Source organism: Myxine glutinosa, chromosome 2, assembly GCF_964187855.1.
Source record: "Myxine glutinosa chromosome 2, kmMyxGlut1.1, whole genome shotgun sequence".
In the NCBI taxonomy this organism is placed as follows: domain Eukaryota; kingdom Metazoa; phylum Chordata; class Myxini; order Myxiniformes; family Myxinidae; genus Myxine; species Myxine glutinosa.
In genome coordinates, this window is record NC_136262.1 from 89,104,246 (window position 1) to 89,122,923 (window position 18,678).

At 43.4% G+C, this 18,678-nt stretch overlaps 1 protein-coding gene across 2 annotated transcripts in view; it reads right to left on the minus strand.

The window, feature by feature from the left end:
• LOC137421603 (3',5'-cyclic-AMP phosphodiesterase 4C-like) overlaps positions 1 to 18,678 on the minus strand; it is a 198,975-nt gene that overhangs the window by 167,375 nt on the left and 12,922 nt on the right. For both annotated transcript variants that reach the window (XM_068107818.2, XM_078771207.1), the window contains exon 2: positions 1,021 to 1,081. In XM_068107818.2, the coding sequence (XP_067963919.2) occupies positions 1,021 to 1,062 (42 nt within the window). In that variant the 5' untranslated portion in view covers positions 1,063 to 1,081. The remainder of the gene's footprint in view (positions 1 to 1,020; positions 1,082 to 18,678) is intronic.

The following is an 18,678-nucleotide window of genomic DNA, read 5'->3' on the forward strand; positions in this document are numbered from 1 at the left end:
CCCCTACCCTCTCCCCTTTCCCCTCCCCTCCCCCTCCATTTCCCCCCTACCCCTTCCTTTACTCCCTTCCCCCTCCCTCCACCCTACCCTCTCCCCTTCCCCCCTCCCCCTCCCCCTCCCCTTTCCCCTCCCCCTCCATTTACCCCCTACCCCTCCCTTTCTCCCCTACCCCTTCCTTTCCCCCTACCCCTTCCCCTTCCCATTCCCCCTCCCCCTCCCCCTACCCTTCCCCCCCTCCCCTTCCCCTCCCTTCCCCTCCACCCTACCCTCTCCCCTCCCCTCCCCCTCCATTTCCCCCCTACCCCTCCCTTTCTCCCCTACCCCTTCCTTTCCGCCCTACCCCTTCCGCTTCCCCTTCCCCTCCCCCTCCCCCTTCCCCCTCCCATTCCCCCTCCCTTTCCCCCCTCCCCCTTCCCCTTCTCCCTCCCTCTCCCCCTCCCCTCACCCCTCCCCTTCCCCCTCCCACCTCTCCTTCCCCCTCCCCCCTCTCCTCCCCTCCCCATCCCCCTCTCCTCCCCTCCCCATCCCCCTCTCCTCCCCGCCCCCTCCCCCTCCCCCCTCTTCTCCCCTCCCCCACCCTCTCCTCCCCTCCCCTTTCCCCTTCCCTCCCCTCCCCCGCCCGGCAATGCCGGGTACTTCTGCTAGTCTATCAATATTGTTGAAATGAAGATCAAATAGCTGTATGTTGAAATATGTTGAAAAAGTCAAAACTTTACATGGGGTGTACTGTACTTACTTTTTCACGTGTTTGTATTTGAAAAGTAACATTAAATTATCCCCGATTAGTGTGTCTTGGGAGTGGAGGGGGTGTAATATATCAAATATACATTTTCCTTATTGTGTGTAAGTCGGGGAATAGAAAAAAAAAAAGATTTCTTCAAAATGTCAACAGGATTAGAACATCGCCGGTCAACGCCAGGTACGCCTGCTCATGATTGTTGCAGGTGAAGATACAACGGACAAAAAACAAATGTCACAAAGACTGGTACACACAGACAGACTTATTTATTTTAGTATTACCTCTTCATCACCAAGGTCCAAGCTGCTCCGACTTTTCCTCATTGTCGTGGAAATCAACACCCTGAGGTGAGAAGAGGTAAACAAGCAGCATAATTAGTCCCAAATGGGCAGATACAAGTGGGTTGGCGACAGAGGCAATCAGTGACCAACAGTAGATGCGGATATTATCTTCCAGTGGATGCGGATAAGACAGCATGGGAAATCATGAAGGGGATGCGGGAATGGAGTGAGCCCTTATAGTCGTAATTTACAGAAAACATGATGAAAACGACAGGTGCTGTGAAAGAAAATAAATATTCTTGTGGGAAAAGAATGGTGTTGCATTACGTTTATCATCATGAAAATATTGTCCTTGTTGGCTTGGTATGGTCCTTGGGAACCCCATGTTTTAAAAAATCCTTCTGTGTAACTGTTCACCATTATGGGTGCAACCCACACAAATCTGTAAACAGGGAAAGCTGGCACTGTATCTCTTACAATGACATGTTCATGTTTCTTTATATCATACAGTAACTAACGTATTAGTTATAAATAATGGTCACTCGAGAATGTGATGAGATTACCCTGAACAAAATGTCCTATCAAGGAAGTCTATATAGGGCATCCCAAAAGTCTCCTATAGGATACTATATGCAGTGCAATCTACCATATAAAACACAATGTCAGTGTGTGTGTTTGTACAGATGTCTGTCCCCCTTCATAAGGGTAGGTTTTAAAGGTCAATCTTTTAACACGAGTGTGTGTTCACTTCGGTCTGTTTTTGAGGATAAAACAAACTGGAAAAGCATTTTCCATAAAAGAGTAATTATGTCTTTTCTATTGGTGTTGTAGATGGTGGCTTGCAAACCGAGCTTCAAGGGCGGTGTACAGAAGCGGTTTAAAAAAAAACAACATAAATACAAGGTGCAGGGAGGTGAAATTCGCTGCATATGATGTGCAACGCGAGCAGAGTAAAACGAGTGTTCATTTACGTCCGTATAATGTCTAATAAATAAAGAATCTATCAGCACACCTGACACTAGGCCGAAGCTTCAGACTTTGGCACGTTGATGAGGCTGCACAAAAAAAAAATTACAAATTAAAAGCTGAAATGTCTTGAGTCAATTAGTATTCAAATCCTTTGCTATGACACTCCAAATTGAGCTCAGGTGCATCTAATTTCCTTTGATCATCCTTGAGATGTCTCTACAACTTCATTGGAGTCCACTTGTGGCCGATTCAATTCATTTTACATGATTTGGAAAGAAACACACCTTTCTATATAAGGACAGTGCACAGTTGACAGTGCATGCCAAAGCAGAAATTCTACCAGGAAATCCAAGGAACTGTCCGTAGAAATCCGAAATAGAATTGTGAGGAGGCATAGATCTGGGGAATGGTATAAAACTATTTCTCGAGTGTTGAAAGTTCCCAAGAGCACAGTGAGCTCCATCATTAGGAAATGGAAAGAATATGGAACAACCCAGACTCTTCCTAGAGCTGGCCGTCTGACCAAACTGATCAACCAGGCAAAAAAGGACGTTGGTAAGAAAGGTTGACGAAGAACACAATGACTATTCTAACAGAACTACAGAGTTCCTTGGCTGAGATGGGATAACGTGCCAGAAGGACAACAGTCTCTGCAGCACTTCACAAATCTAGACTTTATGGGAGAGTGGTTCGACGGAAGCCATTCCTGAGAAAAAGGCACATGACAGCACGCCTGGAATGTGCAAAAGACACAGGAAAGGCTCTGAGACCATGAGGCAAAATATTCTGTGGTCTGATGAGAGGAAAATTGAACTCTTTGGCCTGACAGCAAAGTGCTCCGTCTGGCGGACACCGAGCACAGCTCATCACCTATCTAACACCATCCCTACCGTAAAAAGCATGGTTGTGGCAGCATCAACCTGTGGGGATGCTTTTCAGCGGTAGGGACTGGGAGACTTGTAAGAATAGAGGGAACAATGAATGGAGCCAAATACAGGCAAATCCTTGAGGAGAACCTGCTTCAGGGTGCAAAAGACATTAGACTGCGGCAGAGATTTATGTTCCAACAGGACAATGACCCCAAACATACAGCCAAAGCAACACTAGAATGGCTTCCGAATAAGAACGTGAAAGTCCTAGAGTGGCCTAGCCAAAGAAAGCCCAAACTTGAATCCCATTGAGAATCTGTGGAAAGACTTGAAGATTGCTCTGGACCAACACTTCGCATCCAACTTGACAGAGCTTGAGCAAATCTGCAAGGAAGAATGGGAGAAACTCCCCAAATCCAGATGTGCAAAGCTAATACAAACATACCCAAGAAGACTCGAAGCTGTAATCACTGCCAAAGGCGCTTCTACAAAGTATTGACTCAGGAGGTTGAATACTTATGTAAATTAGATATTTCTGTATTTCATTTTCAATTATTTCATTAAACATTTCTAAAAAAAATATTCCACTTTGACATTATGGCGTATTGTGTGTGGATAAGTTGCGAAAAGAAAAATCTCAACTGAATCCATTTTTAATTCAGGGTGTAACCCAACAAAATGTGAAAAACGTCAAGGGGTGTGACTACTTTCTGAAGACACTGTAGGATACAATCAGAAGAAGTATACGACATCATTAAGTCATATATATATATATATTACTTTCCTGGAGGATATTTTTGGAAAGGGCAGCCATATCCATTGCATTTTACCTGTAAAATTTGGAGCATGAGCTTTAATCTGTAGGACAGGAGGAAATTTTAGGTAAAGTCTTGATATGGTCGACATTGAAAAAATATTTTCACTCAAATTTAATCAAGTACTGGCTTTGATTTCGTTACTGTGGACGTAACATTTGTTAGGGTCATAAATAATGACAAATTGGTTGTCATACAAGATCGACATTTTGGAATGAGCTACAAATGAAAGCCTTAGGGAGGAAGCCTTGATGTCATCATGTGCCCTGAATGGTATCAGCTGGGAGTTGATAACTGAATGAGATGCAGCTTGGCAGCAACTGCTGCAAAATTCCCCCACGGGATTCAACATCATTGCCCTTAACCATTGAACCTTCTGCTACCTCAACACTTCCTCTCTTCGCCATTCTAAAGATGGTGCTGCAGCTGTGTAAACAATGCGGTCCTGCAATTTGAGCAGTCAGGGCTCGAATCCTCGACTATATCAGTTGCTAAAAAGGAATTTTGCACTTACTCCCTGCACACTGAGTCATTAAAGGATATGATGACAATTAAAATCATTACTCTTTCCAATTTTGAAGAGGGAGGATTTTGTAATATTTGCTCAGTATATTTGGTAAGGTCAGTTCAAAAGGTGCAACTATTGGGTTCCAGTAAGGCTAGCTCTGTATTGATCAGAAGTTCACATACACTAAGAGGTAGGTTGGGAATGCTATTACTCTACACCGCTCCTTTCCTATGCCATCTCCAGGCGCTGCATAACGTCATTGCCGGGCACAAAAGGGGGCTCGGCAGTGACGCACGCTGAAAGGGAGTACTCAGTTTTCACTCTGGTTGTTTTCTTTCTTGTTTTATTGGTTGTCCGGGCGATATCTCAGCCATCCTTTGCGCTATGAAGCTGAAATTTCGGCACAATAGTGAGCAAGTACTTTGTCAAAAATGTTATTTTTTGTTTTTTGATTAATCAATTAATTGATGAGTTATTTAATTATAAGTGATTAATTCAGTACTTATACATTTCCTTTCTCTTCTGACCATTATCTCAGGCACCTTTTGAGTTTGGAAGATGATATTTGGACATGCCAATGACCAAGTGATTTGGCTGCAAAGGCTATTTTTGATTTATTGATTAATCAATTAATCAATGAATCGATTAATTAATTAAATTATTGGATTAATGGCTAAAAAATTTTTTTTTTAAGTTACAGATTCTGATGAAATGGTGGTGGTTTATGTGTTATATTAGCGAATTGATTAATTATTTCATTTTTTTATGATTATTATTTCTTTATTTTCATTATTTATTATTTATTTATTTTATTTCTCATCTGGGCAATATCTCAGGCATCTTTTGAGCTAGGAAGCTAATATTTGGACATGTCAGTGGCCAGGTGATGTGGCTATAAAGGATATTTTTGATTTATTGATTAATCATTTAATCGATGAATTATATTTATTGATTAATCAATTAATTATTTATTTTTTATTAATGACTTATTTAATTAAATTTCCAAAAGATACATCTTCGGATGAAGCACCACTGGTTAGTTATGCTATTAGCCAATTGATTATGAAAACATTTTATGATAACCCTTTATTGATTTTAATTATGCAATTAATCAATCAATTATTGCACACCTCTCCCTCCCAATGCACTCTCTATGAGCTGCACTGCGGTATTGCCGGGCGCCGGAGGCACCCCGGCAATGCTGCGCTGTGGGATATTTAATTATTTGGCATGGGGGCGGTATACTTTGAATGTATCTTTACTTGTTTTAAAATTATTTTCTATCAAAAATAATTAAAACAAGTACAGATACATTCATAGTACACCACCCCCGTGCCAAATAAATAAATAACATCCTCCAGCGTGTGGCATTGCCACCGTGTAGCACATCGAGACGGTATTGGGAGGGAAAGGTGTACAATAATTGATTGATTAATTGCGTAATTAAAATAAATAATAATTATAAAATAATTAATTTCTTAATCAATTGGCTAGTAGCATACCTAAAATTCCTCGCTCAAAAATCAGCTTCCGAGCTCAAAACGTGCCTGAGATATTGCCCAGATGAGAAAGAAAATAAATAAGTGATTAATAATGAAAATAAATAAATAATAATCGTAAAAGAATGAAATTATTACTCAATTGACTGATAGCATACCTAAACTACCACAGTTTCATCTGAAACTGTAACTTTTTGAAAATTAATTAATTATGTAATCAAATCATTAAATACGTAATCATTTAATTCATTAATCAATAAATCAAAAATATCCTTTATATGTACATCACTTGGTCACTGTCATGTCCAAATATCAGCTTCCAAGCTCAAAAGGTGCCTGAGATATTGCCCAGATGAGAATGAAAATAAATAAGTACTTAATAAATTCATAATTATTAAATAATTAATAATTAATCAATTAATTGATTAATTTAAAAAACGTTTTTGCCAAAGCACATGCTCACTATTGTGCCCAAATTTCAGCTTCCTAGCTCAAAGAATGGCTGAGATATCGCCCGGACAAACAAACAAACAAATGAAAAATCGGTCAGAGACCGAGGTCTTGCCGGAGTGTAGTTTTTTTTATCGGCCATTTTGGATCAAAATGGCGAGAAATCTATATCTATACATGTATACTCTTGAAATATATGCATGTATACTCTTGCCGGCGGTGTATAACTAGCAGCATAGCCAGCATAGCTATTTGGGCGGTGTATAAGCTCACAGATCGCTGTCTCCATCGATCTTGCCAAGGCTGTAACACCTATCGGCTCAAAGTCCTTTTAACTGTTGACTTGGTAGTTTTTACAATGAAGGAAACACGTATCGGGAGTACATACGACATAGCGATTGTGAATGTGACAGCTCTGAGGCGTGTTTCGCTTCCTTATATGCAGTGACAGCGAGCATCAACATGGCGGCTGTAAGATTAAAATCTAAAGATTTTCACGTTTTGGGTGACATCAAGCTTGACCTTGGGCCTAGAGAGTTCAAAATTGGACACAGTCTATTCCAGGGCAAGGCAAATATGTGTGTAAAGTATGGCGATGCTATGTGCAACGATGTAGATGTAGTACTGCGCACAAACAGACAGAAAGACAAACCAACCAACCAACATACTTGCCGGAATCTATTCGGGCAAGTAACAAACAGACAGACAGGTGTGAAAACATAACCTCCATCCACCTTTGGTGGCAGAGGTAACAATGCAGAAAATGCTTTAAAATAGATGTGCTTGTTTTTTCAGTAGCAAAGTCCAAATACAAATGAGTTTTAAACTTTGAATGCACATCTTTGATTGATCTTGCTCTTTGGACTCTGCCACAGAGGTTTGAGCCTTGAATCCCGCATCCTCCCCTACCAGATGTAACAATAATTCTCACTTAGTGACAATTAAACTAAGTGACAAAAGAGGGAGGATCAAAAGTTGCAGACATTGATGGTGTGCCAGTATATTTTAAAGGGATATAGTTATCGAGTTAGATTGAATTCACTGTGTAAGAGTAGCATCATCATGTATAGGAGATGAGGAAATTGATATATTAAGTTAATGGGGTAGGACAAAAGAAACGTGACAGCTTCTTCATTATCGGAATCAGCATTTACTCTAATTGGACAAGTAAAAATCAAGCTTAAAATTTTCGGCTAAAATACAGCAAATTATATCTGAATATGTAATCAACGAGCATGATTCATACACATGTGACGTGATTCATACACTCCTCTTTGCGAATACAAATGTCCTTTCTCCATCCCCCTCCACTCTCCTGCCTCCAAACCATCATTTACATCAAAATGAGATGGCACCAACGTTTTTTGGGGATTCGCTAGTAGGATTGCATCACGTCTTATACATGTAGGGTTGCATCACATCTTATACATGTAGGGTTGCATCACGGCTTATACATGTAGGGTTGCATCACGTCTTATACATGCAGGGTTGCATCACGTCTTATACATGTAGGGTTGTATCACGTCTTATACATGCAGGGTTGCATCACGTCTTATACATGCAGGGTTGCATCACGTCTTATACATGCAGGGTTGCATCACGCCTTATACATGTGGGGTTGCATCACGTCTTATACATGTAGGGTTGCATCACGTCTTATACATGCAGGGTTGCATCACGTCTTATACATGCAGGGTTGCATAACGTCTTATACATGCAGCGTTGCCTCACATCTTAGACATGCAGGGTTGCATAACGTCTTATACATGAAGGGTTGCATCACGTCTTATACATGTAGGGTTGCATCACGTCTTATACATGTAGGGTTGCATCACGTCTTATACATGCAGGGTTGCATCACGCCTTATACATGTGGGGTTGCCTCAAATCTTATACAATGTAGGGTTGCATCACGTCTTATACATGCAGGGTTGCATCACGTCTTATACATGCAGGGTTGCATCACGTCTTATACGTGGATACGTGGTATCTTAATGTGGTGATTTCAATTGTCACCATGCCAGTTGGCTGGGTGTGGGTACCTCTCTCACCAGCCATGGCTCCTCAGCAAAGGACTTCTGCGACTCACTGGGACTGACACAATCTGTCAATTTCCCGACCCAGATCTCAGTCAACGGAGCATCTTCTCTTCTGGACTTGGTTATGACTAACTTCCCTGAAAATGTCTGCTGCTCTTCTTCTGCTCCAATCGGCTCATCTGATCATGTGCTTGTTAAAGTGGACATCTCTCTGACCATTCTCAGGGAGCCTGCTCAGCGTCGACGAGTCTGGCATTTCACTCAGGCCAACTGGCACGGTCTTCAGGCAGCCATAAATCATCTGGACTGGTCTCCCATCTCTACCACCTCTGACATAAACTCATCCTGGGAATTCTTCCAAAGTAAATTGCTCTCTCTCATGCACAGATTTATCCCATCTCGTCTTCTGTTGTCATACCCTTCCTCCCGTTCATGGTACACAGAATCTTGTGGTGAGGCTGTTGCCCAGAAACAACTTGCCTTCGTCTCCTGGAAAGCAAATCCAACAGAAGGAAATCTCATTTCCTTTCACAAAGCCCGAAACAAGTGTGTGTCCACCCTCAGGAGAGCTAGGAAACAATATCTCTCTGTTCTCAAGACCGAACTCTCTTATCTGTCTCCCTCTTCCAAATCCTGGTGGCGTCTGGTCAAATCTGTTTCTGATGTTTGTTCCCCCTCCATCCCCTCCCTTACCTCAAACGGCTACACAGCTGACTCCGCACGTGAAAATCTGAATGCCTCAACTCTGTGTTTGCCTCCAAATCTTGTGTCCCAAACCCATCCCCCTCTCTCTACCCACCGTACCCAGTCGTACCCAGCTGCTCCTGGACTCCGTGTCCTTTCCTCCTGACAAGGTGGAAAAGTTTCTGTCAACCCTCGACTCTGATTCTGATTCTGCAACTGGACCTGACGGCATCAGCCCACGGGTCCTAAAATCCTCTTCTTCCGCTCTTTCACTCCCTCTCTCTGTTCTCTTCGCCCTCTCTTTTGCTCAAGGTCAACTGCCATCTGCTTGGAAATCAGCCAACATCACCGCTTTGCACAAAAAAGGTGCAAAAACAAATCCCAGCAACTACAGACCAATCAGCCTTCTCCCAATTATCAGCAAAGTCATGGAATCCATCATTGCTTCGGATATGAAATCTTTCCTCTTCTCCAATGGCTTGATCTCTGATCATCAATTTGGTTTCGGACCAGGTCACTCTACTATGGACATGCTGCTTCTGCTGTCTCAACAATGGATGGAGGTCCTCAATGCCAAACAGGAAATTAGAGCTGTCTCCCTCGACATATCACGTGCCTTCGATACGGTCTGGCACCCCGCTCTGCTCACCAAACTCTCCTCCTTTGGTATCCATGGAAATCTCCACGCATGGCTGGCGGACTTCCTCTCTCGTCGTAGTCAACGTGTGGCCCTGAATGGGTTTCTCTAATCTCCTCTTCCTGTTCAGGCGGGAGTTCCCCAAGGCAGTGTTCTGGGCCCTGTGCATTTTCTGGTCTTCATCAATGATCTCTCTGACTCTCTTGAAAATCCTCTCTATCTCTTTGCTGATGACTCCACTCTCTGCCGCTCCATTCCTCATCCCTCAGATCGGCAGTCTGAGCCTCCTCACTCTCTGCAGACCTGGACAAAATCACAGACTGGGCAAACAAGTGGAACATGTCTTTCAATCCTGACAAATCTCACACTCTTACGATGTCTCTCCGAAAAGACTGACTGGACAACCCTCCCATCTACTTTCTGAATAATCCTCTCCAAGAAGTTCTGTCACTCAAGCTTTTGGGTCTCACTATCTGCCATGATCTTTCCCGGGAAAACCACATTTCCAAGCTGGCCTCCAAAGCCAGTCGCCGACTGGGCATCCTCCGTCGCGCGAAGTCCTTCCTTGGCACACCTGAGCTCCTCACCACATACAAGGCTTTCATCCGCAGCTCAATGGAATACTGCTCTCCACTCTGGGCTGGTGCTCCTGCCTCACACCTAGCTCGTCTTCACGCTGTTGAAACCAAAGCGTTCAGAATCATTGGAATCTCCCGCGATGACGCTATCTCCGAGGGCCTTTCACTTACTCACCGCAGGCAGGTTGGTGGTCTTTCTGTCTTCTACCGACTCCTCTCCGGCCTTGCTCCCCCAGCTCTCTCTGGGCTCTGTCCCCCAAATATTCCTACAGGTCGCACAAGACCTGCCGGCAACCCTCTTATGGTTAAACTGCCAAAATCAAGACTCTCTGCTCACCTTCACTCCTTCATTCCTCTTTTCTCCCGCCTCTGGAACAAACTCCCTCACTCTCTTCAATCCCACTCCTCCCTCCAGGTCTTTAAAACGGCTCTTCACCACCATCTCTTATCTTCCCCAATCCAAAACCTTGATCTTTTCTACCCCCGCTAATTTCACCCCAAATCCACTCTTTTTAGGTGACTTTTGTCACCTGGAAGTCCTTGGTGTCCTTGCGTTTTATACCTATCCTGCCTCCCCCCAGGCCCTCTCCATCCCACACATCTCCCGATGTCCCTGCCCTCAAATGTTGTGTTTGTGTGCTTCCTCCCCTTCTCTCCCCATCTTGTCGACCGCTCCCCTTTTTATATACTTTGTTTGCTTGTTTGTTTGATTTGTTTGTTTGATAAATGTTAGCTCTTTCACGAGCCTTGACTCTGTATACAAAAAAAATTTTTTTTTAAATGCAGGGTTGCATCACGTCTTATACATGCAGGGTTGCATTACGTCTTATACATGTAGGGTTGCATCACGTCTTATACATGCAGGGTTGCATCACGTCTTATACATGTAGGGTTGCATCACGTCTTATACATGCAGGGTTGCATCACGTCTTATACATGTGGGGTTGTATCACGTCTTATACATGTTGGGTTGCATCACGTCTTATACATGCAGGGTTGCATCACATCTTATACATGCAGGGTTGCATCACGTCTTATACATGTAGGGTTGCATCACGTCTTATACATGTAGGCTTGCATCACATCTTATACATGTAGGGTTGCATCACGTATTATACATGCAGGGTTGCATCACATCTTATACATGCAGGGTTGCATCACGTCTTATACATGTAGGGTTGCATCACATCTTATACATGTGGGGTTGCATCACGTCTTATACATGCGGGGTTGCTTCACGTCTTATACATGCAGGGTTGCATCACGTCTTATACATGTAGGGTTGCATCATTCTTTCCAAACATGTGCGGAAAACAATAAGAATGCCTGTTGATACCAGTGGTTATTTGTTTAGCCTGAAGCATCTGTATAATTATTCCTTTATAGTCCCTCTTCCCATTCATTGCTTACATGGCATGTAGTCTGCAGTATGCCGGAGTGAATATATTTTGTTCTTTACAAAATATAGGCTCAGGCAAGAGCGAGAAGCAGGGGATAAAATGGCAACCTGGGGGAGGGGTGGGGGCACAGTTGGACGCAACAAAACAAGGCAATGAAAGGACAGGAAAAGAGAGGCAGATGGAGAGGGAGAGACAGAGGGGAGAGAGAGACATATAGAGAGAGGGAGAGAGAAAGAGGGAGAGGGCTAAGAAGCGAGAGAGAGAGAGAGAGAGAGAGAGAGACATATAGAGAGAGGGAGAGAGAAAGAGGGAGAGGGCTAAGAAGCGAGAGAGAGAGAGAGGGAGAGAGAGAGAGAGAGAGAGAGAGAGAGAGAGAGACATATAGAGAGAGGGAGAGAGAAAGAGGGAGAGGGATAAGAAGAGAGAGAGAGAGACATATAGAGAGAGGGAGAGAGAAAGAGGGAGAGGGCTAAGAAGCGAGAGAGAGAGAGAGAGAGAGAGAGAGAGAGAGAGAGAGAGAGAGAGAGAGAGACATATAGAGAGAGGGAGAGAGAAAGAGGGAGAGGGATAAGAAGCGAGAGAGAGAGAGAGAGAGAGACATATAGAGAGAGGGAGAGAGAAAGAGGGAGAGGGATAAGAAGAGAGAGAGAGAGAGACATATAGAGAGAGGGAGAGAGAAAGAGGGAGAGGGATAAGAAGAGAGAGAGAGAGACATATAGAGAGAGGGAGAGGGAAAAGAAGAGAGAGAGAGAGACATACAGAGAGAGGGAGAGGGAATAGAAGAGAGAGAGAGAGAGAGAGAGAGAGAGAGAGAGAGAGACATACAGAGAGAGAGGCAGAGGGAAAAGAAGAGAGAGAGCCATAGATCAACATCTTAAAGGTAAACTTCAGAGAGAGCTCAGCGCACCATTGACGAGGCAAAGTAAACGAGCGTTACGCCTCGGTCCCCCGTCGGGGAAGTGATGTGAGTTGACAAAGTGGAAGACGCAGAAAACATGCTCTGATATGATATTTCGCTCACAAGGTTCAGACATACATGGAGGCGGCCATCTTGGATTTTGACGTGGCGACCCAATTTTCAATAGCGTTCTTCCTTATGCCTAGATACACCCACACACCAGATTAGAAGTTGGTACTTCGCTTATTTTTCAAGATATTCCGCTCACACGTTTCAGACTTACATGGCGGCGGCCATCTTGGATTTTGACGTGACGACCCAATTTTCAATGGCGTTCTTCCTTATGCGTAGATACACCCACACACCAGATTAGAAGTTAGTAGTTCGTTCATTTTTCAAGATATTCATCTCAAGGTTCAGACATACATGGCGGTGGCCATCTTGGATTTTGACGTGGCGACCCAATTTTCAATAGGATTCTTTCTTATGCCTTGATACACCCACACACCAGATTAGAAGTTGGTACTTCGTTTATTTTTCAAGATATTTCGCTCACAAGGTTCAGACATATATATGGTGGCGGCTATCTTGGATTTTGACGTGGCGGCCCAATTTTCAATAGCGATCTTCCTTGTGCCTAGATACACCCACACACCAGATTAGAAGTTGGTACTTCGCTTATTTTTCAAGATATTCCGCTCACAATGTTCAGACATACATGGCATCAGACATACATGGCGGCGGCCATCTTGGATTTTGACATGGGTTGCACCCCCACACCAAATTCGAATGCGGTCCTTCGCTTACGCACGCACGCACGCACGCATGCACGCACGGACGGACGGACGGACACACGGATGGAGGGGAAAACCATAGTCCCCCTTTCGCTCCGCGGTGCGACGGGGGACAATAAAGGAATGAAACGTGCACATTCGACATAAGCACGTGACCATCTCAGTGGCCTCATAGAGGGGACACTGATCACCGATCAGACATCGAAGAGGAAATTTGTGAGAAGCACCCAAAGTGTCAGGCTCCAAGACAAATGAGCAGTTTTCTTGGGAATGAGCCTTGGGAATGGGAATGAGTATTAAAAAAAAAACTCTTCCAATTCTAGGTTGGAAAGGGGATTCTAAAGGCAGACAGACACACAGGTTATTAGTTTGCAATGTTCCAAAAGGGTGTCCAATGGTTTTACACAGGTTTGGTAAAGATAGAACTAAATTTTGGAAGAGAGCTTTGAATCGAGAGTAGTTGATGTGATCAGCGGTGATGGAAGGTTGTTCCCAATTTACCTTTACTCTGCAGTTTATACCAAGTGTATCAGGTAGTAATGTTGATACTAATCGGTTGGACCGCATTCCTACCTTAGCAGCCATTGTTGCTGCACTCTACCATCTAGTATTGCCAGTTATCGAATTGGGAACATTGTAAATATCATTTTTACAAAATACTCACCAAAGAAAGACCTGTTTCTATCCTACTAATATTAAATAAGGCAATTATATGTATGTATGTATGTATGTATGTATGTATGTATGTATGTATGGTTGTGGTTTTGAGAACCCACACTTGTAAATAAATTCAACATCATTAAGGGTTAAAGGTAGCACCCCTAGATAGGCCACAGCAACACATAGGCCACCATAGGATTCCAGTTATTTCATTAGTATGTGTTTTAGATAAGGCCGTGTTTCCAATAGTTGAATCTGCGTTGTGTCAATCAAATAAGAAGTAGGCCCTATTCCGTTCAGTTTGCAACCTCCCTCTCCAAGCGACACCATTACGCGTCCTCCAGTCTGCCCTATGGCTCTCCCAATTTGTTACGCGCCTTTGTTAGCAGCGTTCGCTGCCTTGAGCTGGAGCTCGCTCAAACGCCGCCATAAGCCACGTGGTGAGGCCTGGAAAAAGGGGGCGGAACGCCAAGAAGAAGGTGTGGCCACGTCATCCAGCCGTCAAAGGCGGAGCCGGTAAGGCCTCACCAGCCAACCAGGGCTGAAGGGACATCGCTGACAGGCGTGGCTTTTGGGCTCGCGGAGCGATCGTTGCTTGCGTTAATGCGTTATAAAAGCACGAACGTAAAGCCCTTTCAGGAGACTCATGCGCCAGTGTTTGTTAAAGAGGACGTGTTGGAAGGGTGGCTTGGAGAAGGACTGAGAAGAAGAAGGGCGCGCTTGTTAAAGAGGACATTGGGGAGAGAGAGGGCGTTTGGCACAAGTGTGCACATATTACATACGCAGGACACCAGCTTCCCCCCGCTATATAATTGTCCGGTCGCGTTCAACAACACGCGGAGCTGCCTGCCGGGTTTCGCCCGCTGGACCGGAGCCTGGACCCCATCGCCGGACCTTCCGCCCTACCATCTACAATCCCCGTGTGAGTGTCTGAGACGGGCCCGTTGTCCTGGGTATTAAGGATAAGACTGCTTTAAGACTGCCCTGTGTGCTGCTTCTTCCTCTTCCTATCTTGTATATTCCTTTCGTTTCCTCTTCTCCTTCTTGTACAACAACAACAACAACATGCATTTTAAAGGCCATTTTCCCTGCTAGAGCGGGGGTTAGCCTTGCGGTCCCCATGACAATCTTCTCCATTTTGCCCTATTTTCTGCATCTCTCCTTGTTAACCCCCTTGCCCGCATTTCTTCTTCCACCATCTTTAGCCAAGTCTTTCTCGGTCTTCCCCGTCTTCTACTTCCTTCTACATTCATTTCCATCACTCTTCTCAACCAGTCACTTTCATCCTTCCTCAACACATGACCAAACCATCTCAACCTGTTCCTCTTCACAGCATCAATCACAGGCTCTATTCCCATCATCTTTCGCAATTCATCATTTGTCTTCCTCTCTCTCAACGATACTCCGCACATCCGTCGAACCATTCGCATTTCCACCCTTTCCAACCTTCGTTGCTGCTCTACGTTCATTACCCATGTCTCGCTCCCATAAATCATAACACTTCTCACACATGCAGCATACACCTTTCCCTTCAGCTTCAACGACACTCCCCTCATCATCAGCACGCCACTCAATTCCCGAAACTTCCCGAAAAGGTTGTACCGTAGTCCAAACACCGTAGTCCGAAATTCCCGAAAAGGTTGTACCGTAGTCCAAACAATCACTTTATGTATTTTTTTTTATCAGTGTCACATAAACCATACACACATCATCTCCATACACAGAGGCTTTCACAGGTTTAATCAATGAGTTATTATAGCCAGGCAGAATACATGTCCTTCTTGTACATTGTGAATAAATTGCCCTGTTCTTTCTTGGTTTCCTCTTGTCCGATCGCATTCGTCTTTTCTCTAATTTGGTAAATGTGGCACGATTAGGAACCGCTCAGAATCAGGTTTAGTCGCTTTGTTAACGGCTCGGATCGCGGATTGCTATCCGCTCGGCATTTTCCATCATATCCGTGGTTCGAGCGGGAGTTATCTCCTTGCTTTACGGCCGGTGGTAGTACTTAGGTAAATGGACTAAGACTCGACCAACAACCCTACTTACCACCAACCGGAAGGAACGTTATAACCCCCAGGACTCGGGTCGGCCAGATAAAAAGACAAGGGGATTAACCCCCCCCCCCCTTGCTAAGGGGAGCGCCGACGTCCGAGATCCGTAACAGTATGTATGTATGTATGTATGTATGTATGTATGTGTGTATGTATGTATGTATGTATGTATGTATGTTTGTATGTATGTATGTATGTGTGTGTATGCATGTATATGTGTGTACTGTGTATGTATGTATATGTATGTATGTATGTATGTATGTAACTATGTATGTGTTTGTGTGTATGTATGTATGTATCTATGTATGTATGTATGTATGTATGTATGTATGTGTTTGTGTGTATGTATGATTGTATGTATGTGTATGTATGTGTGTATGTATGTATGTATGTATGTGTTTGTGTGTATGTATGTATGTGTATGTATGTATGTATGTGTGTATGTATCTATGTATGGATGTATGTATGTGTGTATGTATGTATGTATGTATGCATGTGTGTATGTGTATACACAACAACAACAACAATAACAGGCATTTTAAGGCCATTTCCCCTGCTAGAGTGGGGGTTAGCCTTGTGGGCCCCATGATAATCTTCTCCATTTTGCCCTATTTTCTACAGTATGTGAATATGTGTATGTATGTATGTATGTGTGAATATGTGTATGTATGTATGTGTATGTGTGTTTGTATGTATGTATGTTTGTATGTATGTGTGTATGTGTGTATGTATGTATGTATGTGTGTATGTATGTATGTATGTATGTATGTGTGTATGTATGTGTATGTATGTGTGTATGTGTATATGTATGTATGTATGTATGTATGTATGTATGCATGTATGTGTAAACACAACAACAACAACAACAACAACAGTCATTTTAAGGCCATTTTCCCTTCTAGAGTGGGGGTTAGCCTTATGGGCCCCATGATAATCTTCTCCATTTTGCCCTATTTTCTACAGTATGTGAATATGTGTATGTATGTATGTGTATGTGTGTTTGTGTGTATGCGTGTATGTATGTTTGTATATGTGTATACATATGTGTGATTGTGTGTATATAGGTCTGAAAATCATAGAGACAAAAAACAGGGCTGAGCTGATCTCTACCAAATTTTGCACATAGCTGGTCATGGCTGCAAATTTAAAAAATAAAATCCCAAAAGGGGGGGGGGGGGGGGAGCGGACGACCTCGGAGTTTTTGCCTGTACGACTTACGAGAAGTGGCCGGTCGCAGCCAAACTGGACCAATGCCAAAGGCAATTGGCTGGTAGCATACCTATAGTTCTGTTAACATAGTTCTGCTCAAGATATCTACGAGACCTTGATCACCTTCCTCTATGGGAATGTTCGGAATCTCGGGATGCAGCCAATGTTTCCCATTCCAGAATAACTTTAACAAGGTTTTTTGTATTTCTAATGAGAACATTTGAAGAGGGGGTTCAGTTATCATCTTGTGCCAGAACAAAGATGCTACCAAATTGTTGATAAGCTGTGCTCTTCCTCTATGAGAAAGTAGGGTCAGTAAACCTTTTGATTTTGAAAGCTTCCACTCAAGGGATGAAGGATGAAAAGGTTGTACCGTAGTCCAAACAATCACTTTATGTATTTTTTTTTATCAGTGTCACATAAACCATACACACATCATCTCCATACACAGAGGCTTTCACAGGTTTAATCAATGAGTTATTATAGCCAGGCAGAATACATGTTGGAGATCAAGAATGACTTAAGACTGGATAAATTGAAGACAATTCCGAAGGGGTACTTCGAGGAGGAAGGCACAACGGATCTCTATCAGCGACTGGTGAACATATCGCAGGGCCCCAGAGAGTCTGCACAAAATTGATTGTTTCAGGCAATTGAGCTCAAGGAGAAGTTGCTGTTTGTCTCAAAAGCGAATGAAGCCGAAGAACAGTTTAAGCCTAATTGATTCAAAAGAAAACCCTGAGACCCTAAAGCACAGGGCTCTTTTTACAACACTTCCATTTGCCGCGAACGGTGCTTTGGAATGTGCCAAGCCTGCATCTCATGTTTTGTATCTTCAATTATCATTTCAGTAAAATAACTCGGAATTGGAATGGTGACTCTGCCATGATCCTTCTGCCTCATCGCCCTGCTCCCCAGCCCTCACACACAATAATACCATTACATGCCACATTATCATACTGAAACATGCAATTTAGTGTCTGTCTGTTTGACCACAATACATTCGATCATGACTTATCAAATCTCACCCAAACTTGATAGGAATAAGGGTCACACGATGGTGGTTGTAGCGACTTCATTTGACCCCCTACCCAAGGGTTTTTTCCTCCTTGGACAAACGCCATATTCACGTGTATAAATAGCTTATTGTGGGGTTTTCTGGAGCACCCCTACCAGAAGTAAAAATATTATAAACCACAAACAGGTATGTTACTTTTTTAAACAGTCGCTACTGCTGTTTAACACGAAACTGAAAGGTAAGAAACCTGATGCTATTTTGACATTGTATGCTTATCGCGTACTCCACAGACTAATGGACCCGAGCCTCGATCTACTGTAATATATATATATAATATATATACCCCAAAGAGGATAATAACATGAGCCTTCCTGCCGCTCCCAGAGGGAGCTTGTGTACTAGTATGACAAATGAGCATTTTAACTTGTTAAATTAGTTATTTCAAGACATTATTTTTTGGTCAAAATCCTTCTGCCATATTCGGCATTTTTTACATGGTGGCTGGGAGGTTAATGTCCAGGACACAAACTGTCTACCCAAGAATGTTTTGTTAGTTGTAGGTGTATTAAGGATCAAC